The sequence below is a fragment of the Fonticula alba genome (genome assembly GCF_000388065.1).
Source record: "Fonticula alba strain ATCC 38817 unplaced genomic scaffold supercont2.11, whole genome shotgun sequence".
Lineage (NCBI taxonomy): Eukaryota > Rotosphaerida > Fonticulaceae > Fonticula > Fonticula alba.
In genome coordinates, this window is record NW_009242981.1 from 251,522 (window position 1) to 269,120 (window position 17,599).

Below are 17,599 nucleotides of genomic sequence, written 5' to 3' on the forward strand. Positions count from 1 at the left end.
GCTCCTCCGGATTGTGATTCTGGTCGAATTCCTTTATATGGGGTTCGGTGTACGGACGGCACTCCGCGAAGCCGTGCCGCCGCTGCACCCCCCGCCCCCCCCCCCCCCCCCGCCCGCCCGCCCGCCCGCCCGCAGACCACTCCCAGGCCGCCGTGCCGGGGGGGGAGAGGGACAAGGAGAGAAGCTGGGGCGGCCGGCCGGGGGAACGTGTCCAGGGCCTGCACATACCAACGCATTATGAACCTCCGGTTCCAACGGATTGGTCTCTTTTGTGTGGCGCCCCGCCGCCGCCCTTCCGCCGCGACAAGGGGGATCCAGAGCCACACCACACACACACACAGACGCGCACCCTCGGGCCCTGGGGAAGGAAGACACCCCCCCCCTTCTGTCCAGAGGACGGCCGGACCCGGGGGAGGGGGAACCCCCGGCGGGGCCGGGAGGACGCCGTTCAATAGGCGGAAAGTGGGTATATTTGGGCGGGCATTATTATTTTTGCCTTTCCCGTGGTTGCGCCCGTTTTCCGGCAGGCCCCTGCCTTCCCACATCAGGACGCCCCAGCCGGGGAAAAAGGACCCCTCTGTTATTGCCTCGGCAAAGCTCCCTCCCCCGCCTGCCTGCCTGCCTGCCAGCTGGGACTGGAGGCCGGGGACACACAAAAAAGGGGGGTCCGCCCCTATCCCTGGGCCGGGGGTATACATGGGGCCGGCCTTCCGCCTGGCGCCTTGCACGGGCCAGATGTTCCCCCCCGCCCCCCCCGCCCCCCCCAAGGCTCTCGTGCCCGGTGGGCCGGCGGCGGAAAAGGGGCCGGGCGAGCAGGATTCCCTGCGTCCAGGGGCCCCTGTCCCCGATCGAGAGGCCAGGCCGCCGGCGCCCCGGTTTTCGGTGTTGTTGTTTCCCCGGCGGCCATCCGACTGGCGAGCCTGGGGGGCCTTCATTTTTCCGTCCTCGCCCCGGGCCCGTGCACCAAGGCGGACCCGGACGCCGCACCACCGGGGCGCTTGGTCGTTCCCAGGGCTGGGGGGACTAGACCGGCGGCAGTGAACGTCCAGTTGGCACCCCCCCCCCCCAGCGTCCCAGCGGCGGGCGACGGTACAGTCTCGTCCGCGCCCGCCTGCGTCCGGTGGCCAGCCTGGGGCGCCCCCCCCCCCTGCCCCCAAAGAAGGCTGACGGGGCAAATGCTTCAAGGCCCCTCTCTGTCCGCCGGGGACTTGGGAGACCTGGGCACCCCGCTTCTCCTCCCCCTCCCCCCCCTCCTCCCCTCGCCCTCATTCCCTCGACTCCCTCCCTCCCCCCAGACCCGTTCGTCCTTGCCCGCCGCTCCGTCCCCTCCTCTCGCCCGATCGCCCGGCCCCCACTCACACATCCTTCTTCTTCCCCCTCTCTTTCTTTCGCCTTTCGCCTCTCTCTCTCTCTCTCACGCGCGTACACCCCCCCACTCTAACCTGCTCTCTGGGGCCCATCAGCCCACACCTTCGCCCTACCATCGCCGCGCGAGTGCAGAGGGCCGCGCATAGCTCCGAGCGAGCGACGGTGGAAGAGCGCTCCCCCCCCCACCCCCCTCCCCGCCCACCCCCCAACACCACCCGGCCCACATCGGCGTAACCATCGCCCCTCCTCCCCCCTTCTCTCACCCCTCCCCGCCGCTGCCAGACCGGACCATGCTTGGCTGGCCCGGCCCGGGCAGTCCAGCGGCAAAGGCCGACTCGACACACCCGGCCACGCCGACTGGCGTTTGCGTCGAGTGCATTGCACGCGCTGGCCCTGGCGCGCCGTGCAGCTGCCCGGTCCCGAAGCCCGGCTCTCCGGCCGTCGGGGCCGGGGGCCCTGGCCACGCCCTGGCCGGCCCCTCGGCCCACCAGCTCCTGATGGACCCCAATAGCAACCTCAACCATCGGTGCTTCTCACGGTGCGTGACTCGCTTCTGTGCCTCCCCCCCCCCTCCCCTCCGCCCCCCCTTCTTCATCCCTCGACTTACTCCTGGCAATGGGACCTCCCCCCCCCCCTCTCGGCCCGTCACCCTCGCGCCCCAGGCTCTATATCTGGGCGGTCCTTTGCGAGCAGCATGGTCTCACGCGCATGGCCAAGGTGAGCTATGCCCGCGCGCAGCGACGCCTCCTTAGTTTCATTCAGGACATTCAAGCAGCCCCGACACCTTCACCAGCAGGCCCATCACCGGATGGCACCTCCCGCGACCTGGCCCCAGATGAAGCCTCCAGCGAGGGTGCGTCTTCTTCCCCCTTCTCCCCCCTCGGGCTCCTCCCCCCTGCGGCTGTCTCTGCCATACTGCTGGGGCTGCTCCTCCATCTGACTGCTCGTCCCTTTCTGGCCCATGCAGATGACCACGCCTCGCGCCTCGAGAGCTTCCACCAGTTGCTGGCCAAGGTACGCCGGTGTTCAGGCTCACAGACCGCTCCTGGCTCATGCAACTGACTCCCCTCGGTGTCCGGCCATTCGTGTCCCCTTCCTCCTCGTAGCTTTCCACCATCATCGATAATCTGGAGGCCGCCCCGACCGACGTCAGCGAGAAGGTGCGTTTCGCCCCTCCTCCATTCTTGGGCCTGGCGTGTGTGTTTCCCCCCGGCCCATCTCTGACCACGGATCGTGCTCTCCTCCTTCCCTCGGTGACCAGGCCTTCAAGCGGTCCTGGGTGGACTTCCTCGACTCGGATGCCACCTCCTTCACCAATCTGTCAGATGTCTTTCCCGTGCAACAGGCCTTCGATTTCATCCCCGGTGTCTGGTTCGTCCTGGCACCTGTCCTCCGCCATTCCTCTGTCTGCCTCCCTCTCCCTCCCCCCACTTACGCCTCTTTTCTCTCGTTCCTGTCTTTCTCTTTCTTTCTCTCTGTTTTTTGCTTTTCTCCTTCCCCCCCCCCTCTCCGCCTCCCTCACCCTCCCCCACTCACGCCTCTTTTCTCTCGTCCCTGTCTTTCTCCTTTTTTCTTTCTATTTTTGCTTTTCTCCTTCCCCCCCTCTCCGCCTCCCCCTCCCTCGTAGCATTCGCGACGTGGTCGCTCCTGCCCGGGTGGACCTCTTCGACTTTGCCCAAATGCCAGACGAGGATCTCGACTCGGCCGGCAGTGAGTGCTCCGGACCCGGGGACATCTCGGCCGAGCATGCCTCCCCTCGACCGACGGCCGAGGCCCCCATGGCCGACCGGGGCTCCGGGGACTTCGGCTCGCCCGGCATCGCGGGCCGGCTGTCAGTCACCGATGTCTCCCCAGCCCCACGGTCCAGCGTCAGTGGCGATGGGGGCGCTCTGGCCGGGCTCCCGCGCTCCTCCTCCACCTCGCTCCCCCGGTCGTCGACCATCGGGTCACCCTCGCTGCGGGACTCGGTAGCCTCGATGTTCGGCATCACGCCGGACCCGGTCCCGGTGGACCCGGCCCCGGCCCCGGCCCCCGCTCCGAATCCAGCTCCGCTTCCCCGAACGAGCGCCGGGCTATTGCCGGTCTCCTTTAGCCGGGGATTGGCCGCGTCCGGGACCTCGTGTCGGTGCTCGCGGTTGCGCTTCTGCGCCCCGGGCGCCGGGTGCCGGCAGCATGCGTGCCGGGTTCCCCCCGCTGGCGGAGTGCCGGTGGTCTCGCTCGCTCCGGTGGACAACTTCCTGCGCGAGTTGTTCTACTCCTTCCACTACCACCAGCTGCAGTCATCGGATGCGATGGCGGCGGCGGCGGCAGCGGCGGCAGCCAGCGCCGACAGCCCCGGTCGTGGGCCCGACGCGGGCTCCCCCTCGATGCCGGCGTCGGCTGCCGGTCCGCCGTTGTCGCACCTGCTCGAGGGCGGGCGCATGACCTACCGCCTGGGGCGCTACTTCAATGCCTACACCGCCCCGCTGCTGGACGCCGAAGGGACCATCCTGCCGGCCGACGTGCTGGAGCCCTACCTGTCGCCGGTTGTTCGTGGGCCTCCTCATGGCTCGGGGCCCGCCGCCGGGGCGGGCCCCGGGCAGGGTGCCCCCCGGTCGACCGACCGCCGGCGCGGGTCCCTCCTCGCCATCGATGCCCCGGGCAATCCACCCGCCGGGGCCCCGGGTCCCACGTTGGCCAACACCACAGGGCTGGCCTCCGGCGACGCGCACCAGCCCTCCACCACCCCGAAGGGCGCTCCCCGGTCGGAGGATGCAACCGCCGGATCCGGGCCAGCATCTTCCGGCACCGGGCCCTCAGGGTCCAATGCCCCGCCCGAGGGCAACCACACCAGTCACATGTATCTGCCGAACTTGATTGCCGGGCTGCTCCGGCGCTCCGGCGTCCTGGCGGTGGACTTCGAAACCGGCTTCCCGAGGCTCTCCCAGATCACCAGCGCCACGCAGGCCAACCTGTCGCCGGCCGGCAGTCGTGTGCTGGAGACGCGCCTCAACACGCCGTTGCGCTATGGCCGGTCCCTGGCGGCCGACGGCCTGGCCGAGGCGCCGGCCCTGTGCTCGGCGCATGCGTCCCTGGCGCCGGCCCTGCGGGACGCTCCCTTCGCGCAAGCCTGCCAGCCGGACGGCCTGCTGGCCCTCGCCGGGCCGTGCGCCGGGCCGACCACCGGCAGTGGGGTTTGCATCGCGCGTCTGGCGGCCAATGCCCTCCCGAGTGATGGGAGCACCAGCCCCGACGCCGACATCCCCCCTGGGGGCCACCACTTCCCCCTGGTGCGCATGCCGGTCGAGCTGGCCGAGGCCCTGTCGTGTCTGTTGTCATCATTCCCGCGCGAGGACACAGTCTCGAGTGCTGCGACGGGATCGGAAACCGGGGCAGCCGCCGCCAGCACCAGCACCAGCACCAGCGCCAGCGCCAGCGCCAGCGCCAGCGCCAGCGCCAGCGCCACGGTGGCCGCCGACTGGCGCGAGCCGCTCAGCCAGCTGATTGCCCAGCTTGGCCGAATCGTCGTGCAGAAGGTCCCGCAGCCAAGCCAGGCCGAGCGGCATTCGCGCCCGGCCACCTTATCGCCATTGCTGCATCCCGGCCTGCCGGATGCCGGGCATCAATTTGCCGACGCCCTGGCGCCGGGTGGCGGCGGGGGGGCCGCGTACTATCGACGCCCGGCGGGCCGGCCCTCGGGGAGCGCCTTGCCGGCGCTCAGCACGATTCCCGGCTGCGCGGGCGAGGTGGCCCCCACGGCCACGACCATTCCCCCGTCGGCCGCGGCGGTCGCAGCCACCGAACGGTCGGTTCTCTCGCTGTCGGCGGCCTCGCGCTCGCGGTCTTCCTCCTTCGGGGCGTCCTCCTCGCCGACCTCGTTGGCGCGGCTGCACCTGCGGTCGTCGGCGGCCGTGTCCTCGGCTGGGGGCTCGTCCGGGCCGCTGGCCTCGCCGCTGAATCCCCCCTCGCCCTTGAGCCAGCTGGCCTTGCCGGCGCTCCTGCACCCGGCCACCGGCGGCGGCGGCGGCGGCGGCGCCGTCATCCCTGGCATCGGGGCCGCCGACATGGACATCATCGTCACCGGCCTGCGGGAGGAGGATGAGGACGCCGATGCCGATGACGACACCACCGACGAGGTCCTCCGGGACTCCTGTCTGCCGGGGCCGCTCAACCCGCCGGACGGCCTGGCCGAGGCGCTGCTGCTGCTGCCGCCGGCCGACAGCATTGCCCCGGCCTGCCAGTGTTTCACCGGGCGCCTGGCAGCCAGCACCACGGCGCGGACGCTGGCCGCCAACTGCGTGTGTCCGGTCTCCTGCGGGAATTGCTTCCCCGATGGGGCCTTCCTGGGCCAGCGTCTTGGGGACCTGCGCCGGGATGCCCTGGCCGCGCACATTGAGATGACCACCCTGTCGGTGTGGTCTCTTTCCTCGCCGGGGCACTCCATGAGTGCCTCGGTGTTCGGCTTGCTGGCTTCCAACGAGACGGACGAGTTCGAGTCCTGGCGGGTGTCCCTCTACTCGCACATTGTCTCGCACCTGACCAACCTGTCGCCGGATCGCCGGGTGCGCCCGGTCAGTGTCCATGATCTCCGGTCCTCGGCCACCAACCCCGCTGGCTCGCCCTCGCCGGGGCCGGCGTCGGCCTCCCCATCCCCGGGGCCTGGCCCGATGCCGCTGTCGGCGGGCGCCGGGCGGCCGCGCACCCTGAGCGGCCTCGGCCCTCGGCCGTCGGCCCCCGGCCTTGGGCTCCCCCGCCGCGATGCCACGGCCGCCTCGTATACGGACATTTCGTCGGTCGCTGGTTCCAGCGCTACCAGCACCGCCAGCACCGCCAGCATCGCCGGCACCCCGCCGCCGGCGACCCCCAGCGGCGATGTCTACCTCGGGCACCTGCGCCACGTGTCGCAGGGGCTCTTTGGCCGGCATGTGGAGCTGGACTTCAGCCAGTTGGAGAGCGGCACCGCCAACCGCCATGCGCGCTCCTTCGCCGTGTCGTCGCCCGATGTGTCGCTCTCCTCGTCCATGTCCTCGATCGACACCATTTCCTCCATCTCTCCGCTGATGCCCGGTGAGGCTGAGGACAGCCAGCCATTGAGCGTGCTGGCTGTCGTGTCGTCCGCCTTCCCGGCTCGGGCGTCGGAGCTCCTGTCGGCCAGCCAGCGGGCCACCCTGCGTGCGGCCACCATTGTCGATCTTTGGATGGCCTCTCTGCAGCTGTATGCCCGACCGGGCGAGGTCGCCGCGACCGCCGGCCTGTGCGTTGCCCCTTTGTCTCTGCCTTTGTCGTGGATTGCCGCTCTGTCTGCTCCCCCTGTCCGCTTGTTGCCTCGATCCCGGGCGTTTTCCAGGCCAGCCTCTGACACCCCCCCCGCCCCCCCTGCCCCGGCGCCTCCAGCTCGAGCCTCGAGTCGCTGAATATGCTGAATCACTCGCTCTTCGCCATGTCCCTGCGCCATGCCGTGTCGCCGATTTCTCTGTTGCTGCTGCCGCTGGTCTTCATGTCCATCCACTTCCGTGTATCCGAGGAGTACGTTCAGCTGCTGGATGAGCAGCTGAATTTCATCTTCGGTCTGTGCGGCGTGGCGGAGTACACCGGCCGCGGGCGGCCGGGCCTCTTCGCCGAGATGGTCACCAAGCGCCCCCTCATGGTTTGCCCATTCGAGGTGCGTCTACTCTGCTCGCCTTCTTCTGTCTTCTGGCGGTCTACTTTCTTTCCGCCCTGTGTTCTCCTCACACCAATCCTGCCCGTGGGGTTCTTCTCCTACTTTCGTTGCCTCTCCCTCACACGCACTTTCTTTCGCACACTCTCTGTCCCCCCCCCTCCCCCCTCTTCCTCCCGCTCCAAAGCGTGAGCTGGCGCACGGCGTGAAGCTTTGCATCTTCCGGTCCATCCGTCAGGTCCTGCTAGACCTGAAGTTGAATGTCCCACCTCTGGAGATGGATGCCACGCTGGCCACCCTGCGAGCGGCCATCGAGCAGGCACTCAGCATCGGTGCCATCGGCCCCCCGCAGTACATCAACTACACCGGGTCCGGGCATTTGCTGTCCATGTCCAGCATCAGCGAGCTCCTGGCTGGGTCCCTGTCCCGGGCAGCCGCTCAGACCGGCGACTCCGGGGCCGGGGGCAACACGCAACCCCCGAGCTCCATCGAGGCGGAGCTTCTTCAGTACCTCCCGTGCCGAGCGAGCCACACGACTGGCGGGGCTTTCGGTGCGGACGAGCACCATGGCGGCCCCGGCGCCGATGGTGGGTCCGGCATGGGCCCGGCTGACTCGGGGCTCGGCCGGTCTGGCAGTAGTGGCAGCACCAACTCCACGGGTGGCTCCGGCAGTGGGACTCCAAAGGCCCCCGGGTCCGGCGGGCCCCCGTGTCTGGTCAATGCGACGCTGCTGGGCAATTCCATGAACCTGCGCCACACGACGATGTTCTCCTCGCCGGCCATATCTTCCCTCCGGGCGCCGACCGTGTCCGAGACATCTCCCTATCCGGACCTGGTCCGGCGACTGTACGCCGGGGGGTCGGGCGCCACGCGGCTTTTCTGGCTGGCGGGCCCCGGGGCTCCTGGCGGGTCTCAAGCGCACCTCCTGCTGCCGGTGGACCGGTCCCTGCCCGAGGCCGGGGACGGGCTGCTGGCTTTGCGCGAGCGGACTCTCTTTGCCCAGTGCCACAGCCGTCTGGCGTACGAGCATGCTGGCAGGGCGCGCGCGCAGTCCACCGCATCCACCATGTTGCAGATGTTCCTGGAGCACAGCTTCATCGTGCGGTATTGCGCTTTGGCGGTGCAGGACCCGCGTATGGCCTCGGCTGCCGGGCTGGCGGAGATTCTCGCCCGGCGGGATGTCGGCGTGGACTTCAGCGCCGGGCGTCTGCTCATCCTCTTTGAGCGCATCGAGGCCGACGCCCAGGGCGTGGTGCAGTTCTTCAATACCATGTCCGAGTGCGTGCCTGGCCCTTCCTTTTCCCCATCCGCCACGCTCTTCTGTTGCCTCCCGGTTGCTGGTCCTTCTTCTTGGGCAGCCGCCTGCCTGCCGGCTTTTTAACCCCCCCCCCTTCCTCTCCTTGCCCCTAGCTTCTCCCTGTTGGAGCTTTACCTTGATGTCTTCTGGGGGCTGTTCCATGTGGACTTTGTGCGCTTCTCCCTGACCGAGACTCACCTGAGCCGGCGATCGGCTCCCTTGTTGGGCAAGGCCTTCTCCGCCCTCAGTGAGGCGTCAGCCCTGAGCACGGTCGTTGCGCGGACCAATGCCAAGCGTACCTTCGGCCGGCATGTCGGCGGAGCCAGCGCCGGCACGGGCGGCGGCGGCAACAGCGGCGGCAGCGGCAACAGCAGCGCAGCCGGTGGAGGTGCAGCCGGCGGCCCGGCGGCAGCAGGGACCCGGCCCGGTTCCTCCACCAGTGCCATGCCTGTGGCGGCCGGCCCGCCCAGCAGCTCCGGTTTGCCTCCCCCGCCGGGGTCGATCTTGTCGACATCCGTATCGTCGACCTCCTCCGGGGCCTCCTCCTCGTCGGTTTCCTCCGGCTCTAGTGTGTCGGGTTCTTCGGGTGTGGGGGATTCCCGGGACACGCTCGGGCCGCGCCCCGGTCGGCCCCTTTCCCAGCATGATGCCGATCTCCTGGCAGCGGGTCCCGGCGTTGTGGGCGCCGGGCTCGATGCCCCGGCTTCCGGGGCTCGACGCGACTATCCGGCCTATCCGACGGAGCTGTCGGCCAGCGACACGCTGCGGCTGCTGACCGAGGCCAGCTTCGCCAAGTCCTCCTTCTCGGCCCTGCGCAATGACCGTGTGCACACCATTGATCGGCATTCCTTCCGGCTGGCGCACCGCCTGCATGCGGTCACCCAGCGCTGGCGTGAGTTGGGGTACATGACGCGCGATTGTCGGCTGAACTTGGTGGTTTTGCCGAGCGATGCGCCTTCCTCCTCGCCGGGGAATTCGTCTCCCCCCTCGCCGACGGGCGGCCTGCCGGAGCCGGCCTCGGGCACCCGGGCTGCTGGCAAACCCCCCGGCAATGCCTCCGACCGGGAGGGTGTCCCGACCGGGCCCCCCTCCGATGAGAGCCTCGATTCCTGGCGCACGGTCTTCCAGGGAGTGGTGGTTGCTTGGATGTTGCAAACCAGCACCGTCATCGGCCATTGGCTGAATGCCTCGGTCGATCGGGACACCTATGCTCCGGTGCAGCTTCGTGCCCCGACGGTGGCCATGCTCTCGACGCTGGCCAACATGACGGGGGGATTCTCGGCGGTTGTCGGGGCCCCGGCCCAGCAGCAGCAGCCGCCGCCGCCGCCGCCGCCGCCCGGCTCGAGTAGGCCCCAGTCACCCTTCCTGGGCTCGGCCCTGGCATTGGCCGCGGCCACCGGCGATGGGGTGATCCGCCTCAATTGCAGTTCGTCCATGGTGGATTTGCTCACCTCTTCGGTGTTCATGATGCGCGCCACTCGGTCGTTGGACTTCCTCCAGGCGCCGGTCACCGGGCCGACGGTGTCCGCCACCATGTCGCCCTCCGACAGTGGCATCCCCCTGTCGGCTTTCCGGGTGTTGCCCTTCGATCCGGCCCGGTCGTCGGCCGAGCCGCTGGACCATCGGCTCGGCCCTATGCTGCTGGAATCCGACTCGGCCCTGGCCTTTGCTCGGAGTCCGAGCGCCGGGGGCCTTCCGCGGGCAGTGGCCGACCTCCTGCGCGAGCATGTCCTCAAGTTCGCCAGCGACTATGTCCTGCGCATCACCTATCACGACTTGTCCTATGTGACGGAGGAGTTCTCCAAGAAGTTGATGAGCCTCTCGCGGCCGGAGTTCGACCTCCGCGGGACCCCCATCGGGTATCCCTACCTGCGTAGCGTGGCAGACTTGCTGCGCACGCGGGCCACCTCTTCGATGACCGAGTCCCGGCTCTTCTTCGAGCTCTCCCAGTCCATGTGCATGCGCTTGAACAACTTGCAGGCCCTGTGCGATGTCCATGACCAGCTGTATGCCGAGCTGGCTCCTGGCCTGTTGGCCACCGGGGCCACGGATGTGGCCCTGCCAAGTCCCGGCCCTCCGGCGGCCCCCTCGGAGCCGGTGATCACTTGTCGCCGGCGCTTCACCGCTCGGCCGGGCTTCCTGCAGGCGGTGCTCTCGGCCCAGTGTTCGACCTTCGTGCGGCAGTCGCTCTTTGAATTGGAGTCCTCGGCCTTGGGCACCTCCGAGCCGGTCCCCAGCACCTGGCCCGGGTCTCCCTTCCGGGCCACGACCAGCCGAACCGCTTCCCTGCGACTGGGGTCCTGCGCGGCGTCGGCCTCCGGAAGTGGTGGCCCCTGTCGGACGGCCTTCTGCCATCGGTTCCTGTTGGAGACTGCCTCCGGGCCGGGGCTCGCCGGGAACATGGGGTCCTTCTGTTCGTGCGCATCCCTGTCTCGCGGTGGCAACACCGGTGCCGGTCTCGGCGACGGCCTCGGCAGCCCGGCCGCCGGGCCTGCCGCCGGTGCGTCGTGTCTGCTTCATGGCACCCTCTACTCGGCGCACCCTCGCGAATCTCTCGGGCACATGGCGCAGATGTTCCAGCTGGCAGATGATCCCCGGCACCCGGCCTTCGGCCCGACGGCATCCGGCGCCGGGGCCACGTCGCTGGCTGACCGCCAGCGCTTGACCGAATTCTCGTCCGGCCTCCTGGCCTCGGCCACATCGGCCGCCGCCACGCTGCCGACCGGTGCCCTGCGTGCCATCTGGCTGGCCTTCTCCATGCCGCAGGCGACCCTCTTCCGTCGGGCCGCAGGCGGCGACTCCCCGGTGGACGGCCTGCAGCAGGAGGTCGAGGGGGTCTCCCCGTCGGCCTTCTTCACCGTCAGCCCGGCCATCACCCTATCGGCGGTCTTCTCCCTGTGGCGTGATGCCGGTCGCTTCAGGACCTTTGCCCTGGAGCGTGCCACCGTCCCGGCCGACCTGGGGTTCCTGGCCTCCGGGCCGGTGTACGACAGCAAGCAAATTGTGTCGCGCTCGTTGTTGATGCTGATCAACCTCCTGTCGTCGAAGGTGAATGCCCTCGCCACATCCTCCCTCCCTCTCTTTCTTTCTCTCTCTCTCTTTCTTTCTTTCTTTCTTTCTCTCTCTCTCTCTCTTTCTCTCTCTCTTTCTCTCTCTCTTCGCCCTCTTCCTCACACACGCGTCCATTCGCCTCCTGCTCCGGCGTCAGATCAATTTCTCCCTTTCATCGAACATTCTGAAGGTCCTGAACAATGATCCCACGGTCCTGCTCCGGTCGCTGATTCCACCGGCCCCCGCCAAGGATCCGTCGGAAAGCCCGGCTGGGTCCAATCGCAAGCCACGCTCCTCTTCCGGCAGTGACTCCACCTGTGCGTTTTTGCCGACTCCTCCTCCCTTGGCTCTTTGCCCGTGACCCCCCGCTGGCTGACCCTTCCAAATGCCTGCCCCTTTGCGGTCCCCCCTTTCCCCTCCCTCCTGATTCTGGCCCCCGGGAACACGCCATGCAGTCTTGTGGTTCAAGTCGTCCAAGGGGTCGGGCAGCTCGGCCACCGGGCCCGGCTCCCCGGGGTCGCCCTCCACCAGCAAGACCGGATCTTCTTCTTCTTCTTCGCCATCCTCTTCCTCCTCCTCTTCCTCCCTTTTCACATCTCTCTCCTCCTTGCTGCCTGGCAGCCTGGGCGAGAGCAAGCGCCCCAACAGCGTTCGGGTGGTCCCCTCGCAGGCGGACATCCTGTATGAGATCACCAAGATTTCGAGCTCCGCCCGCCGGGGCGAGCTCCTGGTCAGTGCCCTGGACGAGTCGCTCAGCATCATCGACCGCGGCCTGAGCGTGGTCCTCCGGCACCTGGGTCGGTCCAAGCTGCAGATCAGCTTCCTCTACTGCCTCTGGGGGCACATCAATGGGGTCCTCTTCCGGAGTGTCAACTGCGAGAACACCATCGGCCCGGCCTTCCTCGCGCGCGAAATCCTAGACATCTACTCCGCCTACTTGTTGGTGCGGAACGACGCCCGCAAGAGCCGCCTGTACCTGGAGAGCATGTCCCGCTTCACGTCGATCCAGTTGACGCTCTCCTCGCTGCCCACTTCGACCCTGGTCTCTCTGCACAAGTCCCTCTCCATCAACACCCCCTTCCCGCGCGGTTGTACGTCTTGTGCCGGCACATGCTGTCCTCTTTGCTCCCCACTCTCCACGCTCCCTTCCCCCCGCTGCCGGCATGTCCCTCTTCCTCACACGCCCCCACGCCCCCGCGCACAGCCGACACCCTTGTCGAGTATCCGCCCCGGGAGTTCAACTTCACCCCGCAGGACATCATTCGCATTCTACAGCGCCGGCGCGAGTCTTACGCTGATACGGATGCCACCTTCTACTTGACCGAGCTGATGCCTTCGTAGCGCCCTCTGCTCCTCCCCCACTCCCTCGCCTGTCCTTCTCGGTGTCCCGAGAGCATGGGCAACAATATATCTCTTTGATCTTTTGAGCCTGAGACACATGCACACTTGCGTTGGGATTCCCGCGCCCCTTGTCGGTGACGATCCCCCCGCCGCCCGGCAGCCCCTCCGGCCACCTCCTGTGGGCTTGACCATCCACTCACTGAGGGGCGGGCCCCTGCCACATCTTTTGGCTGTGACCTTGGGGAGGTGTGCACTTTCGAGGAGGAGTTCGCCTTTGGCGTCCCCGACAGCAGCCCCAGGGAGCTTCGGCATCTTTCCTCATGGCGCTCGTGAGTGGTGCCGGCGTGCATGATCCTGGAATGCGTTCTCCCGGCGGTGAGGGGAATGCCCATCGCCGATCTAGAGCCCCCAGGCCAGAGGGAATGCATGCCCTCTTCCGAGCTGAGGAGGGCACAGCGCGTGGCCAGGACACGGAAATAGGCCACCTCTCCCGAGGGGCGGTCCACTCTCGATTTTGACCATTTCAGCGGGCCCTGGCGGATGTCGACCCGGGAGCCGGGTGAGCATGGCACACTTGAGCCCCCACCAGGAAGGAGGCTGGAGGGACCTGGGGCTGGAGGGACCTGGGGCTGGAGGGACCTGGGGCTGGAGGGACCTGGGGCTGGAGGGACCTGGGGCTGGAGAGGCTGGGAAAGCAAAAGAATGGCGAGGCAAAAGTGCCGGTCCAGCCGGATCGGTGTCTTCCACGGACGGCAGGCCACTCAGCACCCTTTGATGCCTTCCTGTGGGGCGCCTTCCCACCTGGCCAAAGAGGGTACGTGCATCCCGGACGCTTGCCTCCTGCCGGACCGTCGATGCATCGAGGGGAGGAGGTGACCAGGTTGGGAGGAGATGGCCTGCCTCGGGCACCGGGTTTGAATGAGGGAAGCGCTTTCTCCTCGGCTCCACGGCCGGGACCCAAGCTGCAGTGGACTGGAGATGAGGACAGCAGTCGCTGGCATGATGACGTGGGCTGAGGGTGATCTGCTTCATGCGAGAGTCCCGAAGAAGGGAGTGACCCGATCGTCGGCCTGGTGGAACTTTCGTCCTCTCTGGCCCGAAGAAGCAATGAGGAGGGGAAGGAGGAGGAGAGCGAAACGAGCTCTTCCAAAAAGGAAGGGCAAGAAGGGAGCGGCACTCCCGCGACACCCCGGTTGAAGGGGCGCCGAGATCGCGGGGAGGGCATGTCCGCTGGGCGGAAAGGCGCCCAAAAGAGGGGGCTTGGAGGAAGGCAAGTGGTCCGGGATGTGCTCAGAGCAAGGCGACCCTCTCGATGATGGCCATCACAAGTACCCAACCAGGTGCGGCGGGAGCGAGAAAATTAGGGTTGATACAAGGGATGGCATCCAACAAAACAAGATAAAACAAGTGACAATACAAAATTATGGTTATCAAGTACTGCTTTTACAATATTTTTTCCTTCGTAATAAAGTAACTACAGAATTGAAGGACTTTCTTGCCATTAATTAGAGAAATTACTACAAAAGTGCACTCCCCCGCGATTTTAAATAGATGTATCTATGTAAAAAGAAAAAAGGATTCAAAGAAAAAGAATCAAGCGTTGGGGGTGTTTATTCTCCGAATCTCCAGAGACTTGGAGTCTGTCCAGCCGACGAAATCCCCATAGGATGGGTGCTGGAAGTGTCGGACAAAGGAAATGGCGTCGACGCTCCCGGTCGTGGGGGGATTGCCGAACGTGCCCTCGCCACCGGTGTGCATTTCCAAGACCGCGCGGCCATCGGAGAAACGGTTGACAAGGATCTGCCCAAAAACCAGCACAGCGGTGTCAGTCACTTCAACCCCTCGACATCCCGCCCCCTGCCTCTCCATCCCATTTGCCCTTTTCCTTTGGCTCCCCTCCCCCCCCTCCCCTTCCATCAGAGTCGCACCTTTTCTCGAGCTTGATCGATCGAGACAAAGTGCGGTGCACGGCCGAGGGAGAAGTTATGAACTCGACAGAGGATCAGCGGGGAAACCGTTGCACAGGCAAAGCGCCGGCAGCAGCTGGCGTTTGCACACCCGGCGAAGCAACCCCGGACAAGGGCGCAGGTCTCGCCGGTCGACGCGCGGAACAGTTGGTACAGCTGCTGCGATGTCTCATCGAAGGAGACCGACACCAGCTGGCGGAAGTTCGCTGGCGGCCGCAGGGACTCCGGCAGGAGCTTGTCCACTGGAACCGCGGGCCGGCCGTCCACGGCCAAGAACGAGCCGCTGAGCGTGGAAATGAAGAGTCCTGGCTTCGGGGATGCGGCGGCGGCCTCCTCTGGCGAGCGGTCCTCGTGCTCGGCCCCCGGGGATGCCTCCTTCGCGGCGTGGCCTCCGGTCAGCCAGCTGCCCAGCGCCGCTGGGACAAGACCCTGGACCGGGATTGGCCGGCCATGGGGCGGGGGGAGAACCTCGCGCGCGACGCTCGGGAAGCGTGTGTCAAACAAATGCGTCGTGCCATTGAGCAGCCCGAGAGCCAGGCCGAAGGGCGAATCGGCCAGCCAGGCGCATGATGAAATCCCGGCCGGGAGGTTGAATCTGCGCGCCGCGGGGCGGTGTCAAAAGATGAGCCAGCCCGCGGGAAAAAGGTACAAGGCTGCGCAGGGGGGGGGGGGGGGGGGGGAGGACATCACAGGTGCACGCACGGGCAGATGGTCCGATCGGAGGACATGCAGAAGAGCTTGGCCGACTTGTCGATGGAGGCCGTCAGGAGAACCGCATCGCCGCGCGGGCTGAACTGCATGTCGCGCACGTGCGACGCATGCGCCCGGTGCACGTATGCCACCTGGTCCGGTGCATTGAGCGAGGTCTTCAGCAGCGAGAACCCCTGGCCATTTGGGGCTCGCGTGGCCGTCACCAGGAACCCGTGGATTGGATCCACATCGAATACCCGGGATTCGGAGCATGCCACCGACAGGAAGGGAGCCGAGGCGAGTTGGCCAGCCGGCAGCCCCGGCGAGCCGGGGACCGATCGCTCGGCGCTACGTGTCCTGGTGTTAGATTCCCCTTGCACGGCGGGCGCTGGGCCTCTCTCGGGCCGGAGTGGGAGGCTGGCAAATCCCGGCGCCGACGCGTACCTGATGCGCGCATTGATTTCGCGCTGTAGGCGGGTTTCCAGGTCGGCGATCCGGGCCCGAGCCCGGGCCAGTGCCGCATGCAGGTTCTGCCGGTCGTGGCTGACATGTCGCAGCTCGGCCTCCAGAGCGGCGACCGTGCCCTCGAGCGTGGCCACGCGTGCCACGTCCTGCGTGACAATGGCCGCGGAGAATATTGGCCGGAGGGTGTTCGCATGTGTCGGCGCCATGCAGGAGGGGCACACCGACTGCTCGGCCAGCCAGCGTATGATGCAGCTTTCCGCGCCAGGGAGGACCGAGGCCAACCGGGGTCAGGACACCATGAATGGTCTTGTGGCGGGAGGGGGCCCATTTGCCCGTTGCGCACCTCTCACCGAACAGGTGCCCGCAGGAGGTGGCCACCAGGCGGTGACCCCCGGAGGACCCCCAGGGCCCAAGGCAGATGGTGCAGCTGTCGGCCTGTCGGTCATCGGCCGCCGCGAGATCGGCCGTCCGGGCCCGTTTGGTCGGGCTTTCCCCGTCACCCATCTGCGTGGTGGGTGGAGCCAAGACACCCGGCGAGGGTAGGAGGCAGCGGTGCGGCGGGCCGGGCGCAAAGGAGACAGAAAAAAAAGAAGAGGCGAGGCAAGGGGGCGAGGTAGGGAGGGGGGGGGGGGGAGAGCGGAAATGCCACAGGCAGGGGAGGCATGGCTGGGGTGGGCGATCTGAGGCCGGGAGACCGGAGCAGCCGCGAGGGCGGCCCTTGGACGGGCGGCCATCCATTGGCACTCGCGGTTTCGCCACCGGCTCCCCGGTCATGTGCCCTCCCGAGGGCGGCTGATCGGCCTGACACTTTTCCCCGGAGACTTGCCGATTGCCTCGGTCTGGGGGGCGGCCTCGTCCGGGCTGGGCTTCCTCGCCGGGGGCGGTGTGGGGCGGGGGGGCTGCTGCTCTTGGGGACCGCGAGCTCGTTCACTTGCTCGGACACCGGGAGGCGGGCCCGAAACATGACAGTTGCGGTCCCCCTTCGGGCCTGGACCAGATCGAGGCGCGGACGCGGGCATATCGGTATGTGTGACAGTCTTCCCGAGGTGCTGTTCATTGGGAGGTCCCTGTGTAACTGGGGCCTCACGTCTTGTCGGCCGGCCGTCCCCCCCCCCCGCCTGCCAAAGGAAGGACCTGGATGTGCGGGAGCTCTCTTCCCCCGGCGGCGGGGGCGGCCCGGGACGCGCTTCGGGGCGGCGGGAGGTGCTCTAGCCGAGCCGATTGGCTTCGGAATGGCTGGCCGGTCCTGGTGTGCTGACGGGCTTCTTTCCCTCCGGGGGCGCAGAAGAAGGAGGGCCGCGGACCGGGGGACGCCCCCCCCTGGTGTAACCCGCACCATCCATTCTCTCTCTCTCTCTCTCTCCCCCCCCCCCACTCTGCCCCTCCCCACCTGGAGTGTCTCTCTTTATTCCCCTCCTCTCTCTCCCCCTCCCTCCCCCTCTCTCCTTTCCCCCGTGACGGTGAGTCCCCTGCTCTTTTGTCCCGCCCGAGCGAGAGAATGCACGCCGACTCACACCATTGCCCGCCGCCCTCCCCCCTCCCCCGGTCATTCTCAAGCCCGCCATGACAACCAGCCTGGGGCTTCATGCCCGGGGCGCTGGTCGCCCTTTCGCGATGGCGCCGCTGCTCTTGGCTACGCTTGTTCTCCTCGCCAGCCTGCTCGGCCTGGCTGCGTCCGAGAGCAGCTTCACCGAGATCACCACCAACCGGGTGTCGTTCAACATCACCGAGGCCATCAGCGAGAAGGTGCGCCCCCCCCCCCCCCCCCCCCCCCCCCCCCCC

General features: G+C 67.5%; 3 protein-coding genes across 3 annotated transcripts in view; 2 read left to right on the forward strand and 1 right to left on the reverse strand.

Annotated features, from left to right (window-relative positions):
* Positions 1-1,563: 1,563 nt before the first annotated feature.
* H696_05465 (hypothetical protein) lies at positions 1,564-13,973 on the forward strand. The gene is made up of 12 exons (XM_009499291.1): positions 1,564-1,906; positions 2,031-2,221; positions 2,336-2,382; positions 2,475-2,528; positions 2,630-2,739; positions 2,996-6,601; positions 6,742-7,009; positions 7,194-8,284; positions 8,417-11,351; positions 11,512-11,671; positions 11,810-12,445; positions 12,559-13,973. The coding sequence occupies exons 1-12, from the start codon at positions 1,659-1,661 to the stop codon at positions 12,693-12,695; spliced, it is 9,483 nt and encodes a 3,160-aa protein (XP_009497566.1). The 5' UTR covers positions 1,564-1,658; the 3' UTR covers positions 12,696-13,973.
* A 315-nt stretch (positions 13,974-14,288) lies between these two features.
* On the reverse strand, positions 14,289-16,321 carry H696_05466 (hypothetical protein; the record flags this gene model as incomplete). Its single annotated transcript, XM_009499292.1, has 5 exons — positions 14,289-14,495; positions 14,624-15,257; positions 15,365-15,700; positions 15,797-16,069; positions 16,161-16,321. The coding sequence occupies 5 exons, from the start codon at positions 16,319-16,321 to the stop codon at positions 14,289-14,291; spliced, it is 1,611 nt and encodes a 536-aa protein (XP_009497567.1).
* Positions 16,322-17,431: 1,110 nt separating this feature from the next.
* Positions 17,432-17,599, forward strand: part of H696_05467 (hypothetical protein) — a gene marked incomplete at both ends in the record, with an annotated part of 2,766 nt that continues 2,598 nt past the window's right edge. The window contains one exon of the mRNA XM_009499293.1: positions 17,432-17,563. Coding sequence (XP_009497568.1) covers positions 17,432-17,563 — 132 coding nt within the window. The remainder of the gene's footprint in view (positions 17,564-17,599) is intronic.